Source organism: Corapipo altera, unplaced genomic scaffold (genome assembly GCF_003945725.1).
Source record: "Corapipo altera isolate COAL_440 unplaced genomic scaffold, ASM394572v1 48b, whole genome shotgun sequence".
In the NCBI taxonomy this organism is placed as follows: domain Eukaryota; kingdom Metazoa; phylum Chordata; class Aves; order Passeriformes; family Pipridae; genus Corapipo; species Corapipo altera.
In genome coordinates, this window is record NW_020884884.1 from 10,924,149 (window position 1) to 10,946,220 (window position 22,072).

General features: G+C 36.9%; 1 protein-coding gene across 3 annotated transcripts in view; it reads right to left on the minus strand.

The window, feature by feature from the left end:
* BABAM2 (BRISC and BRCA1 A complex member 2) overlaps nt 1-22,072 on the minus strand; it is a 168,913-nt gene that overhangs the window by 112,876 nt on the left and 33,965 nt on the right. For all 3 annotated transcript variants that reach the window (XM_027641655.1, XM_027641654.1, XM_027641656.1), the window contains exons 5-6: nt 5,207-5,401; nt 369-443 (exon numbers count right to left, since the gene is read on the minus strand). In XM_027641655.1, the coding sequence (XP_027497456.1) occupies nt 369-443; nt 5,207-5,401 (270 nt within the window). The remainder of the gene's footprint in view (nt 1-368; nt 444-5,206; nt 5,402-22,072) is intronic.

A 22,072-nucleotide genomic window follows, 5' to 3' on the forward strand; every position in this document is an offset into this window, starting at 1 on the left:
TTCCACAGACTCATATAAAAGATTTTATTTGTTTATTCCCCAAGATAATAATATCTTAGATAGGGTCAAGAGTTTGTTACGCATCACAGCGTGTAAAAACCCAGAACATCTGCATTGCAGTCCATCTTTTACAATAACCTAAATCCTGCAAGGTCCTTCATAGGTATATATTGACTACTTGGAAAAGTGGCACATAAAACAACAGTATGTCCAACATCACCTTTCCAAAACATAATCCAACCACATGTAGAAACGGTGGACTTACAAACTCTAAGAAAGCAGGAAGATGGGAAAGTCAAAATAGTTACTAAGAAGATTTCAATAATTCATACTCTCACAAATACTGTCAACCTGGACTTTCATTTTACCTTGAGAAGGTATGTAGGAATATTGCTGAAATCAACAGGCAACTTCAAGAGAAAGCGAGCTGAGAATTCTCCAGTCTGTGGAAAAAAGGTAACACGAATGAGATCTGGTGGTTAAAACAGAACTACAAATGTTCTGATGAAAAATGAGTAAGAGCTCATACCAAACAGAAGGGTTGAGATTCAAAACAAAATTGCTGAATAGAATTACTGAAGAGGAAAAAAAAATATTACAGATTTCATAGGTGTTACATGACAAAACATCTTAAAAACCATAAAACATCATTGCCAGTAAGTCAACAGCAAAAAGTAGTTAGAACAAAACAATGTGCACGACAAAAATCAGACTATACTTTGTTCCACCCTAAATATAGATGTATCTTGGCTGTACTGATTTCCGGACAAAGGTCTGGTGGGACCTGCAAATGGTCTGAAAGCAAAGCTAAAATCCTGACAAATTTATAAGAGTATATAGATATAACAGAGGCACCTTTACAAACACTGCAGATATACATAATAGAATTTGTGTTGAGAAAGGTGAGAATGTATCAGGTGTCCTCTGAATAAACATAAAGAACTGAATTAGAAGGTTATAAACAATTTCAGAATTATGTAACTCTCAACACCTTGACAACTGTTTATCAAAAATTTGCCAAGTGTCCCCTACACGTTGCTCTTTTTTTATGTATAAAGTGTATGCAAAGGAAATGGAAAGGATTTCCTTTCTGTTTCATATACTTCCTTAAAACCAGACTTTGACCACCTGGTTATGAAGCAACGAAGTTGACTGTTTTTTAAAAACAAATGCCTGCCTGATTTCCTCCATATTAGTTTTTTGTTACCTTTATTTTTTGTTCAATAAAGCGGCCACACAGCAGCTATATTTGTTCAGTAGGCTGAATTGGTAGCAAAGAAAGTGTTAAACATTGATTTTATGCAGTTAAGTACAAAAAATTGGGAAAACTTGAGACAAGTTAGCAAAACTCTTTAACACTGCCCTATTTTTGACATATACATGCTACTTAGTTATATGTTGACATACAATTTTTAAAAAACAGCACTCCATTTTAACAAGCAAAGGGACAAATCAAAGCTCCATGAAAATTCAGCATTTGCTCTACCACAGTAACACATATACACTACTTTGCTATTTCCTGAACATACCTGTCTGCACCTAATTTTCATTTTAATATTTTAAATATTTTGCATAGCGAGAAGAAAAATACAGATGTCAGACAGATACCTTTTGGGTCACTGCCTTACTACATGTAGTAGATGCCATCACAAGAACACCACACAGCTATGAGGACAGCTTGCCAAAGGCTAAACTCCTTAAGAGGAAAGCATTCAAAGTGTCCTGTACTGGTACCAAAAACTTGACATATGCTTTTGCAAAACAGTCAGTACTCTTGCCTTCCCTGTTAATTAGCTGTGCTCATCCATCAACTGCTTTGAGCTCAGCATAACGGACAACATGAAGGTTGTCACTGGCCATATACTACCAGACCACAAGCCTCTGTAATGATGGACCACATCAAATGCTATTCATACTGATTCAGAAAGGAATTGGCCGAACAAAACCCTGAAGGAAATCAGCTTGTCGATGCAGAAGCCTTTCTGAGAAAGTACTGGAGGTCAAAGCCAATGGAAACTGCCTTTCCAAAATGAATAGTAAGCTGCTAAGCAGGGCAGCTGAGGAATATAAGTGATTGTTTGCTCAGCACATTATTTTCTGTGGTATTGACATGAAACAAAACTGAGAAGGAAAAAAATTCCTTCATTTATGTCATGACTAAATTAAGCAAAGATTTCACCCCAAGCAAGTAAGCATATATAGAGAGAGATGCTGTATTAGGCAGACATAGAATAAAAAATGTTAATGTCAGTGCCAATTTGTTTCTTGGTCTACCTACCAGGCATGAACTAGAGATAACTCATTCTACCTTCAAGTCACTAAACAAGAAAAAACAAGACCTGCAACACAATCGAAATCTTTCCAATGGTACCCTTTCAAGTTATATCATTTGCCATAAGGGTTTGTGTGATGCTGGACTGTAATCCACCCTGCTGCCAGCCAGCTCAGAACTGCCCTTAAAATTTGTCCCTCCTAGTCACACGAGACAGGCAAAGAAATCGCTCACAGAAACACTATGCAACAAGAAGTGAGTGTATATTAAATTTCAGCTCTGAAACCCTTCCTGATGATATCACTTGTGAGGACAGATGACAACTTTCTAATGCTAGATTACTTATTCATGCAGAAAAATCACTGACTTGTACACATAAAACATGAGGACTGCTATGGTGACAGTCAAGGTGCTTGCTTTTTGTTCAGAGTGAAATGGATATTATATACAGAGCTTCTCTTCTGGACTTACAAAAATGCCACACAACATTTCCCATAAAATCCAGAATTTTTTCTAGTAAAATACAGAGTCTGATGAACTGGGATAGTCACTGAACAGATGAATGGTCTCTAATAAAAGCATCAGCTGCTCCACAAAGCGGACTTTCAGTTTAGGTTTTTTATGCCATTTGATCAAGATTATTTTGTTAAGTATTACTTCCAAGAGTGTTCTGGCCAGACAGGGAGCAGGCCCTGTCCATGGTGCTCGCCTACCCATCCCCAAACAGATGGATCCAGACATCAGTCAAGAATGATGAATTTCTGGCTACAGCACTGAGAAATTAGGTATTTAATGTGCTCCTGCACCAACTGGTACTGTGCCAGCATGAAGTTACTAGGCTAAATAATAGTTTGCCTATTTGTCATAGATCTAGGAGATCACTTCAGGAAATTAGAGATAATGGAACAAAGGTATAAAAGCGAATTTCTGTTCCATTTTCGTACACAGTGCTAAATTCAGGCCTCCTCTCCCAAGTTGTTTTAACTCACACCTAAGATGATTGATTTTATAATACTTTTATTTCAGAAATCTGCTGAACTACTATCGATTCCTGATAGACAGCAACAACATGAATTTCAATGACTTCTAGGCAGAGGAGATAATGGGCAGTTTACCTCCTGCTTTTTGAAAAAACGCTCCTAATTTGCCAATCCTCAAGGCTAACAAAACAGTTGCAAAGGACAGGAAGGAGAACTACACAAGTTAGTTTCATAGTTTTGTTTTAGGACACTAATAAACAAGCCTCTGTCATGTAGATACCAGGTTCATAGAATCTCCAAACAGGACTCACAAGAATCTTATTGACAGAGAATGTAAACTTGGAAAACAAAGTATATGCTATGGAAACCTCCAAAATAGCTTTGCAATGATGAAAAGCATTTAACTCAAAAAGTATTTAAGATATATTTTACTGGTATACTTTTAACTAAGACAGTATTTCAAATTTAAAAAAAAAAGTTTTTTATTCAGTCACCAAAGATTCAAAAGGCTTGAGTAGATATGTCTTTCCTATGGAAAAAGGAGAAAAGCCCTAATTTTCTATCATCTTGAGGAGAATTTTTGCAGCTGGCAAAGTCTATGATAAAATCTCAGTACAGTTTAGAAAGCCTTCTGTACTTCAATAAACCACTCTAATAAAATTTAGAGATGTAACAATTTTTTTGTGATGTAAGCTACAGAGAATAAAATTTATGAACAAATTAATTTTAATGAAATATTATGATATATAAACATTAAAAAAAAATCTGAATTTCTCTGATGAAGAAAATTTTACTTGGGTTAAAATAAAAAAAGCTTAGATTACTTGTCTAAGAAAAGAAAAACAGATGCATGTAAGTAGTGTCAGTTGTAAAGAAAACATCCTTGCATCACCTGTAACTTAAGGATGATTAAAGTGATACAAAGCTGAATTCTAGGCCCTGCTAACAGGAGTGCTGAATTTTCATCAATTTTCAGACTGCATCTATTTCAGAAGATACTGCTTCTGAAGGCCAGTTTATCTCAAGAGTACGCCATTTCTGTAAGCAAGAGGGAAACACATTCATCATAACCACCATTAGATATTTCCTGACATATCTTACTCTAAACTTCCCATGATAAATATTTTACCAGTGGAAAAAACCCTGATTTTTCAAAGCTTACTCTGTGGCAGAGATCGATTAAAAAAACCCAAACAATTCACACACAAACCAAAATGTCTCCATTGCCAGTGGCCTCATTCTAGAAGGCTGAGATGGCATACACAGAGTGTTTCTATACAGCACAGCACATTTCCCATGCAAGGGATATAACTTCAGGAAACAGACATGCCATTTTATTGTCTGACTGTCTTATGAACGCATGGCCCTACAAAGTCACTGCTCTAGCACATCTTGCCTCTTTTTGCAGAAAATTAAGTTGGGTTAGTTTTTCCTCTCCAGTATGGGTTCCCAAAACTCCTCAGCTTAGACAAGTGCGAGAGAGATACTGTCAGCTGCAGCTACCAATTAAATCAACTCAATCATAATGTATCATTAGCACATCCTGACACATCCTACCCCCAAGCAGGCTGGTTGGCTGGCAGGGTGTCATACCAACACTGTTATTCTACCTTTCAAATCTTCAGAGCTAACTCAAACTTCCACATAACACTGTACAGGCTTTTCAACAGTTTCAAAGTTTTCATCTATAAATCAGACGAACAAACACCAGGTTCAAAAGCAGTGGCTCACCTGGAAATCTGGTTCAACCAAGGTAATGGAATCACAGCAACATACAAAACAGGGAGTATAGAAATCATTTGGAGTCAAATAGAAGTTTTCTCCATTGGAAATAGAAATAGAAATAGAAAGTAGAAATAGAAATAGAAAGTATGACAATCCACAATAAGAACTCAAGTTTTCCAAGGCAAGAGTTGTATTTGTTAAAAGCATTTTAGCTGAAATAATAGCTTACCCAGTTGTTTTTTTTGCCAGCATAGATTTCCATGTTTTCTCCATATTGAGGCTCTTCAAGTAACGTCTGATATTCAAACATGAGACGAGAGCTCTCACGTAATCGGCCACACTGAAATTGGTGATACTGCTGCACAAGCTCTTTCACAACAAGCAGGAGGCATTCAGGGTTTGAAGGATTCCAAGAAGCTAAATTCTGTTGAATTAGAAAAGAACGGAGATCAGAATTGTTGACAGCAACAGAAAGACAAGCAATCCCCCTTCTGTACTGATATGAGAGGCACATATGCACACGGGAGCTTTGTGACAAAGCTAAACCATAATATTAAATGGAAAGGTTCTACCATGTTTTAGAAGAAAACCAGGTGAAACAGCAAAAACTTAATGTCGAATAGGAGACCTACCATAAAACTGATAACAGGGCTACTACTAGGCATACACAGGTCTGAATTACCATTTTATTCTTTCCTAAAATTATACTGTTGCATCTGAGAACTTGAAAAATTTGAATTACGTGATGACTGATATGAAACATACAAGCATTAGGTAAGCACACTCTGCACAGTAACTAATTTAAAAAGCAGTCAACCAAGTGAATATGCCAAATTGACACCAACTATAGAAACTGCTCTGCTTCACTATTCAAACAGTGGCTGTAGTATTCACAGTGATGGACCAAACGGGTTCTCTTCTCTTGCCTCGACATTGTGATTTATTTCACCTTAACCGTCTCTTCACCAGAGTTACCTTGACTCATCCCCTTAACACAAATGCCATCCACACACACAAGTCTCTTCAATGTGCCTCGCGGAAATTTTTATTACAAGTTGACTGTCTTTCAAGAAACACAACTACCATAAATAAAAATGCTAATACAATTAAGATAACTGTCAGTAGCACAGTAGCAATGTTATCACTCAGTTTAACCGCTCTTAACATTGGCTTGGACCAGTCTTCTGTGCACAGTAAGTTTTATTCAGGAAAGTATTTGACGTTACAAATCATGCCTAACATGACCCATGCATGCCTACATCTAGTTGACCTAAAATGGACCTATGTGCAAGGCAGATGAGGACCCACCTATACCCTTTGCTCTTAGAGTATGAGACAGTATTGATGCAAAAGTACTTAGGTCCTCATACGCTTCATTCATGGTTCCTCAAGAGAGTCTTCTTGATGCAAGCTCAGAGTATGTTAATGCTGTCATGTGGCTTTTGGTCATTTTTGAGTATAAGCAAAATTAATCTGTATTTCATAGAATCACGGAATGGTTTGGGTTGGTAGGGACTTTAAAGATCATCTAGTTCAGGGGAGGGACGCATTCCATTAGACCATGTTTGCTCATCCAACCTGGCCTTCAACACTTCCAGGGATGGGGCATTCACAGCTTCTCTGGGCAACCTGTCCCAGTGTCTCATCACACTCACAGTAAAGAATTTCTTCCTTATACCTAATTTTAACTTACCCTATTTCAATGTAAAGTTGTTACTCCTTCTCCCACCACTCCATGCCCTTGTAAAAAGTCCCTCCCCAGGTATCTTGAAAGCCTCTTTAGGTACTGGAAGGCTGTATATGACACAGACATTTGACAACAAACTCATTCCAACAGGATTTTAAATTGCATGGATTGTACAGTGAACATTAAGAAACTCAGAACTGGCAAAGATGCCCGCATTTTACAATTAAGTGAAGATATAATATAATAGCTTCACATACAACTTCTTATCTGTATCTGTACTCAGCAGAGTTACAGACAGTATGTTACTTTTGTCCTGTAAGTTGCAGACATTTCATAAACAAATTATATGCATAATTTGCATTCTTCAACAAGGACAAAAAAAATCAATGGCCATGTTTTGCCTCTTCATTGAAAAAACTGCTTTGGTATGCAGCATTTTCTACAATGAAAGGGCAGAAAATATTTCTGTACTTTGAAGTAGATATCTTAAGTCTGCCTTCTATTCAAACATACAAAAAATGGCATTTCTTAAGCAAGGTTACATAAATGAATGAACATGGATAAAACCATATTCCCCACAATACACAAGCTATTTATATTTTGTGTAACACCAAAAGCAACAAATACAAGTGAATGGGTTGCACAGAGAAGTCGTCGAGTCTCTGCCTTTGCTATCCTTGAACCTCTGCCTTTAGAAGCTACCACAGTGCCACAGACCGGACATTTGACCACAGCTTGACACAAAAGTACTCTGCTCTTCCCCCTCCTAGACAGCGGGAAGACCTATAAAACAGGACTATTATCAGTGCCATATCTTAAAAGGTAAACTACATTCCAGAGTAACTGCTGAATGGGGAAGAAACTAACGTGTTTCATGTAAGTTCCTCAAATACATACTACAGAGTGACTGAAAGCCTTGTTCTGCCTTGTCTGTCATCTACAGCTGGTAAAAATTTATTCTCAACTTGAAACCATTTAAGCTTATCCGATTCTATAAAATCCTAGAGAAAATCTGTCAGGTAGACAGCATCTTCTAGGAAACACATTTTCTGTCATGCAGTCTGAAACCAGACTGAGTATAACCTTAAATTTCCTGTTCCCAAGCTGCTGTTCAAATAAAGCATTTCCAGAAAGCCAGAGGATGTAATATGCCAGTATGTATTGATATCAGCCAGACAAGTGGGAATAACCTTTCCTCCTAATGACATTGGTATAACACAATAGAAATGTTCTGTCAAAGGAAATGACCAACAATATTTTAATAGCTGACCTAAATGCAACTGAACCTTTTGTTTTTTAAATAACGTTATACTACCTAACAAAAAAAGAGCAAGAGGAAATCCATTGTCAGTTTTGCAGCACAGAGTTAGAGTAGTGCTCTCTTCAAAGAATTCAAGAACACTGCATCAAAACTGCTTATTTTGTATTGCCTTAAAGCTACAGGAATTAAAATGAATGATTTGACTGTAGGATCCTTACTAAACAGCTTTCATTCAGTAACTAAAGTTTCAAAGTACAAAGTGGTTATAAAAATAAATCACCTGGAGAAAAATTCAACTACACACCCCATATACAACATATTCTCACTGATGAAAGAGTAAACATACAATGGTTACACAAATTTTCTGTAACACGAGTTGTAGTTTATATAAATAATTTTTAGCTTTAGAATTTATTATTGTAGTGCTTGTTATTTGGCAATGGCCATTGTATTTCTACTCATTTTGCTAACTTTGCAGAAGGGTTGTTCTTTTCAGAAGACCTAAACTCATAAATTTTAACACAAACACCACTGAATACAATGCCATGTTTATGTATGAAATTTCTTTTTACATATCTTAGTGTACCTTATCTGCCCTAAGCATTAGGTTCATTCACTTGAAAATACTTTTAAACAATTTTACTGTGATCCAATTTCATCAGTATGTCAAAATATGTGCTACATTGTTCTCAGTTTCAAAGAGCACCTTCTTTAATCTTCCTTCTAGTTTTGAAATTAAAGTAAGCAACTACCTGTAATATATACGTTGAAACCTAAGGTAGAATTTTGATGTTTGTCAAGTTTATCCCTTTTAGAGTGTCTTCAGTGCTACAATTTCAGCATTATAAAGATTATTCCGAGAACACACAAGTATTTGTAACTTCAGTTGATGAGAGTAGTGCCCCTGCAACAGGAAGTTGACCTCCTTTTTTAAAGGTAAAGGATCTTCTAAATTAGACTTGGGAAATCGTTTTAATCAGCAAAATCTTAAACTAAAGGCTTTGGAGCAAAAACAGTAGTAGCCTGTGCACTTCATTTTTTGATTGTTTGCCTGAAGGCTGCATTCCAGCCCTAGCCAATCCAGCTTTTTAAGAGATTGTATTTAAAAATATTTAAAGCATAAGAACAGAGTGAGCTACTGGTGTTTGTGTTCTACAGCTTCAAGTTCTGCCACAAAACTCCCATCTTGTATGAGAATTAAGCTCTGAATGCAACTTCAAAATTATGAGGTTTAGTTGTTAGAACTTGAGAAAAACCTGGAAATACAACCACAGACAGATTGATTGTTGAAGCCAAGAAGGTATGAAAAACACAATTAAAGAAATAACCAGCAAATATGTATACAGAAAAAGACTTGTTTTCTGTGGCTTCTATCAAAATCTCCTTCTGCCTTGCTCACAAATTTATACTTTCACATCATTTTACCAAAATCACGTGCATGCTGAAAAGAGAGGTTTTTCTCTGAATTTGCCATAAAATTGTGATTTAAATGAATTTTATGTGGAAAATAATGAGCACAGGTACTGACAGACTGAGTTACATATTTTACTCAGTAAATCCTGCCTAATTTGAAATGAAATTTCTACAGACTTTCCAGAGAGTTAATCAAATATAACAATCACTAATGCACTTAAAATAAAGAAATCTAGACTTGGATACAATTCCTTTCCTTGTTTGACAATAGGTATCTTTAAGTGCACTCTGCAGTGCAAACTCACTAAGTTACTCAATAGTTAGCCAGCCAGACTGAAAACAGTCCACTGTACACCAATATACAAGTATGAATCAGTTCAAACTGTGCATCTGCAACTAGTTATGCATTCATGCTCATCTCATGTGAAGGCTTAATGCACATCTCAGATTGGTTATGACCATCTTTAACGTTACAATTCTTTCAGTGCATCCCTGAAGAACTTACCTGTCATTTCTAAAGACACAGATGGAGGCTCAATTAAACAATTCTTTACTGTCTAAACACTCCTTGTATGTATCCCCATGATCTCCACTAAAACTAGGAGCAAATTCATGTTTCAGATCTTAATTTCAACATTTTAATTTTTAATTTCAATCTTTACTTATGGCTTTTGGCTTGCCCATACTGCAACTTGTGCAACTTTTATTTTCTAAAAAGATCAATTGTTGCCTCATCTTAGGAGATATTGTGGACACAAAAGCCTGATAAATGTCATCTGTGAAAAGTGGCTAATCCCTATTTTTCCAATTAGGGAATGAATTCAAAATGATCACAGAATATGCTGAATTGGAAGGGACCCACAAGGATCATCGACTCCAACTCCTGGCCCTGCACAGGACCATCCCCAAGAGTCACACCATGTGCCTGAGAGTATCATTCAAACTCTTCTTGATCTCTGTCAGGCTTGATGCTCTGACCACTGCCCTGGGGAGTCTGCTCCAGTGCCCAACCACCCTCTAGGTGAAGAACCTTTTTCTAATATCCAACCTAAATAGGGATAAATTCAAAATGGTCTACAGGAAAAGTAATGGAATGAGAACTTCCATATGATAGAGATCAGACTCTGGAAGCACCATTGCCCACACAGTTGTAGCTACTGTCATACAGAAGATGGTCAATAACTATCCCTGAGTAAGCAATTTAACATAAGTAAGTTAAATATTCTTATGTGGCAGAAGTTTCCCTGGCAATAGCTGATTTTTTTCTTATTGGACTAAGTTTCAAGAAAAGGTCTTCGAAAAAATAGTAATCTAGACCTTAAAGTAATCACCCAATACCATGTACATCCACATAGTTTGCTCTCCAGGTCATGTTATGCGGCAGATGAATTGAAAAATAATATTCAGTTATTAAACAGAGATTAATAGACCATAGGCATCCAGTAAATTGTGTCTACACTGGAGAAATCCAAGTGATTCAGGAGTTCTGTTGAACTGCCAGATACTAAGTTAAACAAGTTCACCAAAGAGCATTGGTTTTCACTAAGGAGCGTAACCCCAGAGATGTTTTCAGGCTGCAAAGTCAATCTGAGAATTCCCTGGCTCTTGATACTGCCTCCTGACAGAAGCTGCGTGCATAGTAAGAAAACAGTTTCATAAGGAAGGTTTTTCGAAAATCAGACATGACCGAAGAGTTGAGAAAATTAATTCATGGTATAAAGAGGCAGAGTAAAGCTGTTATAAGGCCACCCACAGAGTGCAATTTAAGACATTTCAACAGAAACTCATTTAAATGAGTAGCATTGACACCAACTGGATTTCCAAAAAAGACAAGAAAAATTTGCAGCCAGACAGTATCAGTTCTAGTGAGATCTTCTTACAGGTGAGGCAAGTGAAAACCCCCCCAACAAAGTAGCTTCTCAGCTCTACTAGCAAAGACATGAAGAATTTAACTTTCCAAAGTAGCCATACTATTCAACTTTTGGCAAAGAAACCACATTTAAATTTTGCTCTGGAACATTTTGTGTTTTGTAGTCTTTATTTCATCCTTCCAAAAAAGCTAATCAAGAACCTATACAAGCTACTCAGTGTCTGCGATTACCTACTTCCCCATTTTTTTGGAATACAATGCACCTCACATTCTACAAAGCTGATAATTCATAGTCTCCTTCACAGGTTATTGCTTATTTCACAACTCCAGGCAATGTCTGCAGCAAACTATAATTCTACACTATCAGAAAGAAAATACGGTAACAATTTCTAATTGATCTGAAGTTGTTTTTCTTTGAAATGTGTTTAAATATCCAGGTTGCCAGAATATCTTCCAGGAATGTGATTTTAAAGAAGACAGATTGTAACTGTTTTTCCTGGCTATACTACAGGAAATAACAGCAAGATCTTATTTTAAGTTAGTGTACTTTTATATTTCTAAGCATGAAATTAACTTTCATGAGAAAATGTCAGTAAACAAAACCTCCCAAGCCCATAACAGTGGTATTGCATTTCTGTAGAATCTCTTATCCAGAATTATCATAGAGAATAATGTTAAGTACAGATTTGCATTTTGTTTATATCTCTGCATACCACATGCACACAACTTTCATCCTACAGTGGTTAAAAATCAGTATCAATGTAAGTTTTTACCTGAAATGAGAAAGATCACATTTTGATATCAGCACTTATCCTCCACATAAATACAGAGGAGATATGGGTCCAGTGGTTACAACATTAGTCTAGAAACTTGCATATCTGGTTTCAGTCCCTGCTTTGCTGTAATCTTCATAGGCCACCACAGGGATTTTGCTCACAGAAAAAGGCACAGGATAATTATCTACCATATGCTCACATCTTTCTATCAACAGATATTTTTCACAGTATTTGCAGGGCTGGAGTGTTATACTTCAAAGGCTTCAGTTTCTTAGCAGCCAGCACTTAAACATCCTACAGGCTGCAGCTTCATATCAATCACTGTAAACCTACATGCCATCTACTTGTCATCTTATTTTCACAGGTTCTTCATATGCCTCTCCCCCGAAGCACCACTGGAACAATTTTCTGGAGTGATCTGCTTGAAATGATCATTTTTGGGCCCAAGCAAACATGAAAACTTAACATTTCATAAAAACAGTTCCGACTCAGGAGCATTTTTGTCATTGCAAATACAACCAAAGAACTTACAAACCTTGTGTGCTCTAGTAGCTACTGTGTATAACAAAAAGTTTGCACAAACCGAAGCTTGGGATTGCAAGTACTTAATTTTAATTTTTATTTTTAGCAAGAGGCTGCGAAAACTGTATGCAGAAATTACAATATCTTATAAATGGTTAGTCAAAATCCTGAATACCTGAAGGACTTGAATTAGCATGAAAATCCAGTGCAGGAAAACAACATACTAAGAAATTATTTCTCCTTTCAGAAAAGCACTTTACATCTTATTTAAAATTTTTTTCCCTTTTTCTTTTTCCACTGGCTATGCAGTGTGATCCTTGATTAACGATCCAATACCTAAAGCAACTCTAAAATAAATTCCAGCAAATCTGACACATGGAGAACACTCAGTTCTGCATTTACCTAGAATAAATGAGACACTGTCTCTCAAGTACCATTCACCTGAAAAAGGAAAGAACTCAACTTCCAAAAGTTACTACAAATTTTTTTGTATTCCCTGCTGTAAGAGCAGTTAAGAGGCAGCTGATCTTGGTATGTTAAGGGTGCTCTGGAAATGAAGAATCTGTGAAGCTGAGCCCAGAAGAACATTTTCAAGTTGTGCACTCTTCCTGATAAAGTCTGCCTGCTTTTCCCACAGAGCTCTCTTACAAGATAATCAGGCCCTTAAAAGCTACAACTGCTTACTATCTAATTAATCTCCAAAAAACTTGGCACATAAATGTTTCTTGTCCAACTTTCCTAAGGGATTAGAGCAAGTTTTGTTGCTTTCCAGACATCTCAGCACACCTCTCTCAGAAAGCAAGTGGTACCTTTACCTGGTCTGAGAAGGAATTTCTAAAATCCCTCAGCACATACAAATTCCGGCATAGGGAATCCAACACACTAATCATTAGTTAATCCACATAAGTACACTGCATTTCTTTCCCTTGGGAGTCAGTTACCAGAGGCGTACATATTTAACTAGACATGGCAACTAAAAGGAACAACGCATGAAGACAAGACTAATTTCCACACAAGGCATTACACACATGCATCTTTTACCTAAAGACTTACTTATCATGCCATGATGGTAGTGTGAACAACTCCTCAGACCCTCAGTGGACCAGAGAATAGACCACTGTTAATGCTTTACCTCTAGAGTCCCTTTTAAATAGCAAGTCTTTCACACTTATCAGCTCTTGTGGTTTTTTTCCCTTCCTGTCAACACAATTAATTTTAGCGACAGCAAAAAGGCAGAACCTTCACAGCTAATGTTTTGGACAGCATCCATTAACATCCCTTGAGTATTTATCGTTGGGTGGCACATGCAGAACTGTTTTCTTCTACCATTTTTTCTCGTCCCAAAATCCTATAAATTAAAATCAATATATAACATGGTGGATCTTGCTGGCCAAGCAGTATTGCCATCTTCATTTTCACATTTGTAGTAAAGAGAATTTATATGATCTTGTAAATACAGTCCCTAAAGAAGACATTTACAAAATACCATAGTGTAAATCAGAAGACATTGAAAATCAAAATTATTTCTCTACCATACAGGACAAATTATTGCAAATTAGTTATCTCTTCTCTAAAAAGCAGCATAAGGACACTCATTTGGTTCCTTTATAGAAATAAAAGTTGTATCTCTGGGAAGATACAGGTATACGAAAAAATTCATGTAAAGTTGTATGAACACTTTTATGGCAAAAGAAAGATTCAAGATGCTGACTAAATTTGAACTATATTTCTGTAGTTATCTCTAAAACAGAGCAGATACGCCTGAGGATCTGAAATGGAAGATAACAAGGAAACACTGACATAAAAGCATGTAAAGAATGAATAAAACAAAGAGAGGTTTTGAAACAAATATAGGTTGAAACTTAGACCAGTAAAAAGGAAAAAACAGAACTTGAGCCCTCCTCCATTTGGGAAATGAAAAGATCTTTTAAAAATTACTCTGAGTGCAAAGACATTTATTTGCCCCAACAGTATCTTTTGAAGGAAAGATCCTGCAGGGCACTGAACTTAAACTAATTCTACTGCAGAAAAGTACAAATTATAATAGAACTCACAGTATAGAATGTAATCAAATATGAAACTGCATTATCAGACAGAATGACTATTTCTAACTGACTTTCTGTAATCAGTTAATTTAAAAGTCTGTTCTGCTTGCATATTCATAAGAAATGAGCAACTTTCCCTACAGAAAAATGAATTATAATGGCACAACAATGTGAACTCAATGGGCATACTACACAGAACTTAAAAGTATTCTCAATTCAGGAAGACTATGCTAGAGTCAATCTTTTCCCCTCAAAAGAAGTCACCCAAACCCAAACAAATAAAAACCCTTGCAAAGGTGTTTATAGAAAGCTAAAAAGTTGTTGCCTTCCAGACATGCTATTTCTTACTGTTCTAGAGCTCTTGTAAGGAAGAGGAGTGTATTGTGCCAGTAATGTCACACCTAAGGGTCAGAATCCAATAATTTTCTGCCAGTTTCTCTAATAATGTTTTTCCCCAATTTTTAAGAAAACATTGTTCAAGTAAAGTATATTTTAATAAACTGAAGCAAAAAAATAGTCAAAACTACATTATCAATTTGCTGGTTTACATTAAAGAATTATAAATACCAACACATTATCATTGCACTCCGACACTTCCACATAAAAGCTGTTCTACTTTCATAAGTCTGGCTTGGGATATCTAACTTAACATTTTTGGTATAAAGTAACTATGACTTGAAAGTGAATGAGATGCTCGAATTCACTATGCCACACTCACCACTAGCAAGCACTGTATTTCCTGCAAAGCAGCTGTACTATGCATCATAGAATCACAGAATGGTTTGGGTTGGAAGGGACATTAAAGCCGACCTAGTTCCAGCTCCCTGCTATGGGCAGGGACAACTCCCACTAGACCTGGTTGCTCAGTGCCCCACCATGCCTGGCCTTGAACACTGCCAGAGATGGGGGCACTTACAACTTCTCTGGGCAATCTGTTCCAGAACCTCACCACCCTCACAGTAAAGAATTATTTATATATACATACAAATAAATGAACACATTTAGCCATCTGTGGCAATCTGAAGTTACGCTGCAGCACAAATTTTTTCTCTAACACAACACCTCCACCTGAGAAGTCTTCAGCTTGCTTAGATTGAAACAGGTAATAGAAGAGTTGCCAGATAAAGTTTCTTAAATGATAAATGGTGAAAAGTCTCTGAAAGTGGTCAGAGTCTCTGAAAACTATTAGACCAGATGAGTTAAAGGAAGAGCTCTTGTCTTGTCTTCATGGACTGTTAGTTGCCCTTCTGAAAACATCCAGCAACATGAACAACTGATATCCGGAGGGAGCAAGCCACAGACCCAATAGAGTCATTGCCTACAAGAATAATTGCAGATTCAGTGCCTGCTCAAAGAATATTCAATGGTCTTCCTCATCATTTGTTACTTATCTTAAGCACACAGTTCAAAACTTAGATTTTTCTCTTGTTCATTTTGGTGGATTTCACTTATCCTTAAGGCGAGATACATTAGTACAAGGTACTAATATAGACTGACTGTATTTTGTAGGCTCTGAGAATATCCCATCAGAGATAAGGGGACTGGAGGACCATAAGATGTTAAATGGACTTCCAAAGGAAATCTTGAACCACTGTGCCCATAAAGAGACTGATCGACTAGCACTATTGCAGTTAATGAGTTCACACGAACTGTGACAAACAACCTGAAGAACTGGAAGGAAGACCAGGAAGACTGAAATATAGAGTACCTAACTGGACTAGTATATTAAATAAACCCCAAAATTAAATAAAGGGTGTTAAGAAACAAAACTACTAAGTTTGAAATATATTCAGATTTCATTTGCGCAAAGGTCCCTTGCTGAACCACATAAAAATCAAGTATATTGGCAAAGTCACCTAACAGAGTTTTGACTATATACAGACTATAGTTTTAGGCACAGGGTAAGCTTTAGTTTGTGTACTGGCTCACTAACAGCCTGCTCAGTTCTTTCTCACATCCAGGATTGGTTGCAAGCTTTTCCCACCTCTAGCCTTTCCAGTGACCTCAGGATCAGAGAACAGCGAGGCTGTGAAGGTAAGCCAGTGATCCCTCATGCCATGCAAGAACTCCAGCAATTAAATGTTGCTAGTGTTCATACTGCAGTGCTCGGCTAAGACTAACACCTAGCTATATAAGCACTCCTCCTCCACTTACCAGAATTTCAGGATATGCTCCTAGGGGAGCAAAAGAAAGAATACTCATTCAAACATGCAGCTTGGTTCTAGCAAAGAGACAGTAGCCTTTCTCAAGCCTCACAGTAACTGTTGCCCACCTAAGAAATTAGTGAATTCATTACGAAGTCAAGATTAATCGAACATGAATTCAAGAGAAGATCCAGACACTCAGGAGGCCAGTGCTCTGGAATCAGATATAAACTAAACACATATAGCTTGAAAGAAATGTAAGCCTAAACATCTTTTTCAGCCTTAACTACATTAAGATTTAAGCATCCTGTTATTCTGGTCCAACCTTCTGGCCCATCTAACTGTGTAACCATGAAAAAGATGGTCAAACTCATGTGACAAATGAAAGTTATCTTTATTTTTTCCTAATACAATGCTATGAATGGAAAACTATAAATTTTTTTCTCCCCCTATTTTACTACTGCACAATAAGTCCTTTATCACACGGAATTGAGTTAGTATGGCAAAAAACCCCATTTTCTCCCATCCTGCCATCCTTCACTCAAGTGGTCCACTCACATTCCTAATGTTCTCCAAAAGTTAGTCTTTCTTGGATTGAAATACTATATTTTAAAACCTAATATTCTAGATTTTTTCATATTCTAGGGAGAAATTGCATTATCAGATAAGCTTGTGCCAAAAAAATGAAAGGAAATGTTTCCCTGCGGAGCCCTTTACAGAACTAATGGAATTAATTTTGCCTTCTACACTAGCAAGATTTAAGCAAGAAAGGCAAAACTACCTGGTTTAAGAGATATTTTCTTCCCCCAAAATTAAATAAGTAGTTTCAAACTGCAATTTTTTTTTTTTTTAATTTCTGGATTCACTAGGCAAAAAGTCCAGCCAAAATGTTGCAACTAAGTAAAGCAGAACTTGTGACCTCAGCATATTCTTTTCTGCTTACACTTTGAGATAGAAAACCATGTTTTATAAACTGTGATAGGAAATGCTGAGGTTCTGAAAAAAGAAAGTAAGGTAAATATATGTAATGACTTCACATTAACAGAAAATTACAAAGGAATACAAGGCAGCTAACTCGCCCTCCCTATAAATAAATATTAACAATTCTGGACAAAAAGGACAAATAAAAATGAAAGACTGAAAGTGAAATTAAGAAGAACTAAAACAAGGAGAAAAAGTAATAGTTTCCCAGTGTAGAAAGGCCTTGAAGGAAGCAAAGATGGACAGATTATAGGATAAAACTTATTTTCTGCCATCCTCTTAAGTTCTTTCTGCTGAACCATATAGTCACCATCTTTACCACATGGCTACACAGACAATCCTAACACTCGCTCTTCTGAGCACCATATGACTTCTCAGAAGGGCCTTCTGAATGCTGGCTGCAGTCAAGCTGGTCAGGCTATGCCAGGAGAGGATTCCAAGCCAGAATCCTCTTTTGGGGATTTCTCCTTTTAAACTCAGTACTTATTCAACTTGGCAGGGGGATAGATGATGATCTGCAGAGGGTCCTTCCAGCTCTAACTATTCTGTGATTTTGTGATTCCCTGAGGAACTGTGTGGAGCTCAGACACCAAAACCAGATCAATATACATTCAAAATTAGATTCTTTCAGATCTGGCTTAGAAAGGAATGTTGCACTGGCATATCTCTATTGTTTGGAAAATTGGACAAAAACGTATACAATAAACGCCAACAATACCAGTCATAAAGTCCTTCTTCTGGGAAAGTTCCTGAATTAAATTACTTGCCTGGTGGTATAAAACGTGATTTGTTACCACTGCCTATCCACACCAGACCAATCTCAGCAAGGCCACAGTGACTGTATGTATGTATACTTCAATAGCTATGCACACATACAAACATCCCCCATACATACAAATAGGTAGGGATCAATAGAAAGAGAAAGGAATAAACAGTTTTCAGAATTCATGTTAGTTTTATAGAATTAAAAGATAAATAACACTGGATTATAAATAATCAAAACACTCCTTGACATACAAAGTCAGGATATGACTGAGAAGTAAACACAAAAAATGTGAATATAAAGAAGTTCAAAATAGGAAAAAACTCTCTTCTAATAACATGCAGGATCCAATCCTGCATTCTGTTTTTCTTAAATTTCCCAAGTTCAACTGAAGCCAAAGTAATTTAAGGCTTTCACTACAAGAGCAGCAGGCTAGGGGTCCAAGAATGAAATCTTGTGCTGCCATCTGAAATTAGAGTAAGCAGAAGAGACAGCAATGTTAAAACAGTTCGAACCTATCCACGCATTTCCCAGACAAAGAGAACCCACTACTGTGGCTTTAAACTTTAAAATCATACGCTGAAAACCATTGTGGCCATAGCCTTACATGGGGCTTTCATACTAGAACACATATCACCTGCATCTTTGCTAACAATACAACTGAAAAGACTTTTCAAAACAAAACAGGTCAAACAGCATTAGTTAATATAAAGGGTTTTTTGGGCTTTTTTGTAGTTACTGTGAGCAGGAGAACAATTGACACTGTTAAACATCCGTCTCATGCACCTGACAATAAATGAAGAACACTTAATGGAAGAGAGATATTTAAAGGATCTCTTCACCACCCATTAAAAGCTCTCAGCAACCAACAGAAATAATGATTAAGACTTTGAACAAAGACACAGAAAACAGTACAACCTTCACAACAGTATCATATAGCCAAATGATAAATATGGAGTCTAATAAGCACAAATACAAGAACTTAAAACAAACATTGGTCTTTGCAAGATATAGAGCATGACAGCCAATATACCTGAGTAGCAAAATTAGGTCAATCAGTTCCACAATGACTGCAATCTGTACTCAGTATTAGCACTTAGACAAGGGGAAACGATCTTTCCAACGCTAGGTACCGGCATGACAACTGCAGCGGCCCATTCTCTGAAATTCTGTGATGACAACGTCTTCCTTCCACACAAATGCAGCACAAAGTATTCCCACAAGGAATATACCATACACTACCCCACAGAGACACATTCAGCACTTAGCAGGTTTCAGGAAACGCTCATGTTCTCTTGTCTCCATTCCCACTAAGGCTAATGAAGCCTTTGCGACAGCGATGGGTGGGCAGAATAATTCTGGGAAGACTAGCTGGAAACCCAAATCCTTGAACTGACAGTTAGCTTGTACACACTACTGTTAGCTTGTACACACTACCGCTGTCTCCTCTTTTTTTTCCTCCAAACAGAGGATATTTCAAAATCGTTGGAAAAATGGGGTTAACATTTTGCATAAGCACTTCAGTTATTAACTGGCTCACATTAACAATCAACTAGGCTAACATAACAAACAATTCTTGTTACTCAAACTGGCGTCATTGTAATGAGCTCCAAATTAATCTCATCCGTACACAATCACTAATCTTGTTGTGTGCCAACTGGATTTTTAATCAGAACGGAGTGAATCATAGGTTGTTTTTAAAATACATTTCTAATACTTGTCATCCAAAATGAATACACACTAGAGCAGGGAAGAACTTTCCTATTTACATTCTGAGAAGATGATTTTATTTATGCCTACTAGACACACAGGTATCAAATGCATTCAACAGGAAAAGATTTTTAATGAGAATAAAGAATAAAACTGTTTATTTCTAATAATGCTTTAAGCATGAACAGCATCACCAATCTAAAGAAGCTAGCCCCCAGACTGTAATTAATACTATATGACAAACCAAAATAAATGGACCACTTGCCCCTCTGTTGAGTTGCTCCATAATGCCTACATCACTCTAGAAGATGAGCATGCACACAATCAGAGACTGCAACCATCAGAGTAACTACTTCTGGTAAAACACATAATGAAGCATACTTTTTGTGGTGTTGAACTTGAGACTCCAGCAGAGTTTCAAACCCAAGTGTCTAATATTTGTGAAAGGCACAAAAGCAAAGATGAGTTGTAATGAGCATTTTCAGCTTGATTCTGCAATTGCATTGTCAATGAAAGAACACCATTGATTATCTCTGCTTATAACAAGAGTGCTCAACATATCACCCCACTGCTGAAATGCCAGCCCAACCATTTAGGAATTCTCTGGGGAAAAAAAAAAAGATACCATGAACTCTTCATCTACAGCATCTACTTTTTAAAATGCAGTATTTCTGGAATCTTGCTTTAGCTGTCTGGCTAACAGCTGCTTAACTGAACACCTGTTACCACGGTCAAATGAAAACCTAACTCGAAAGTCTGCCCATGGCCATGGAAACTGAAGAGTGACTGATCTGCAACACAGCCATTCAAATGTCTTCAGGGAAGTCTACTGCCAGCTTCTATTAGAGCCACACGAGCTTGTGGAATCTGGAGTACCTGGTTCTTGTTTCAAGCTAAGCATAATGCCTGACTCAAGCCATGCAACAGCATGTGATGACTTCTTGGAAAACGAGACACTCAGGCAGACGAGAGCAGCGCATAAAGGCTCAATGTCAGAATTCCCACAGATCCAACGGCACATATTACTTGCTCGGAGACTGTACTCCTCATTTAATAAAATCTACATGCTTTTGTGCATGGTAGATTCTGTTTTGATTGCCAGGAACTGTTGCATCAGAAGTATTTGAAGATTGCTCAAGATTAGGAGCATTAAATTACGGTCAATGTGCTAATCTGTATTTTACTTCTAGTCAGTAGAAAGATACGTTAAAGCGTTAAAGAATTCTGCTAATGTCTTAGAATTTGATTAAAATTATCTTCATTAAACAGTTCTCACATTTGTGGGAAAAAAGGGAGCTATTCAAAGATTTAGCACAATAACCAAGTTATTGTTAATGTAACATTCTGAAGAAAAACTCTACAAACCAGAGGGAACATTAAATAGCAAATGTGAAAGCAAAAGTACTCTATACAGACCAGACCAAAACTGCAAGGTGGAGATAACACATTCCATACCATCAGATGGAGAATGACCAAAGACCTTATCAAAAGTGATTACATTTACCTAGTGGATGCTATAGAGAGGCATAATGACTAACGTAAAACAAAAACTGTTGGTTTGCAAATTTCTTCTTTGGTTTCCTTTAATTAATTTTAAATTGGCTGGTTAATATCTCATTATGTATCAAGAAGCGAATGGTTCTTCAGGTTGCTTTCCAACAAAGAGGACAGGAAGTTTGTTCTGTGCTTAGGCAGAAAAGCAACACTCCCAAAAGAAGCATCATTAATGAACAATGTAAAAAAGAAAGAAAGAAAAATAAGTATGTTTTTATTCTTGCAGGTTTGCCTGTGGATCACTACTACTAGGGACTCCTTTTCACAGGAGAAATACAGCACCATATCACTCTCAGCAAGCTTCTCCATCTGAACAGCATTTCTGCAAGACGCCCAAAATTGTCTTTATTTCATATCTCATTTGCTATT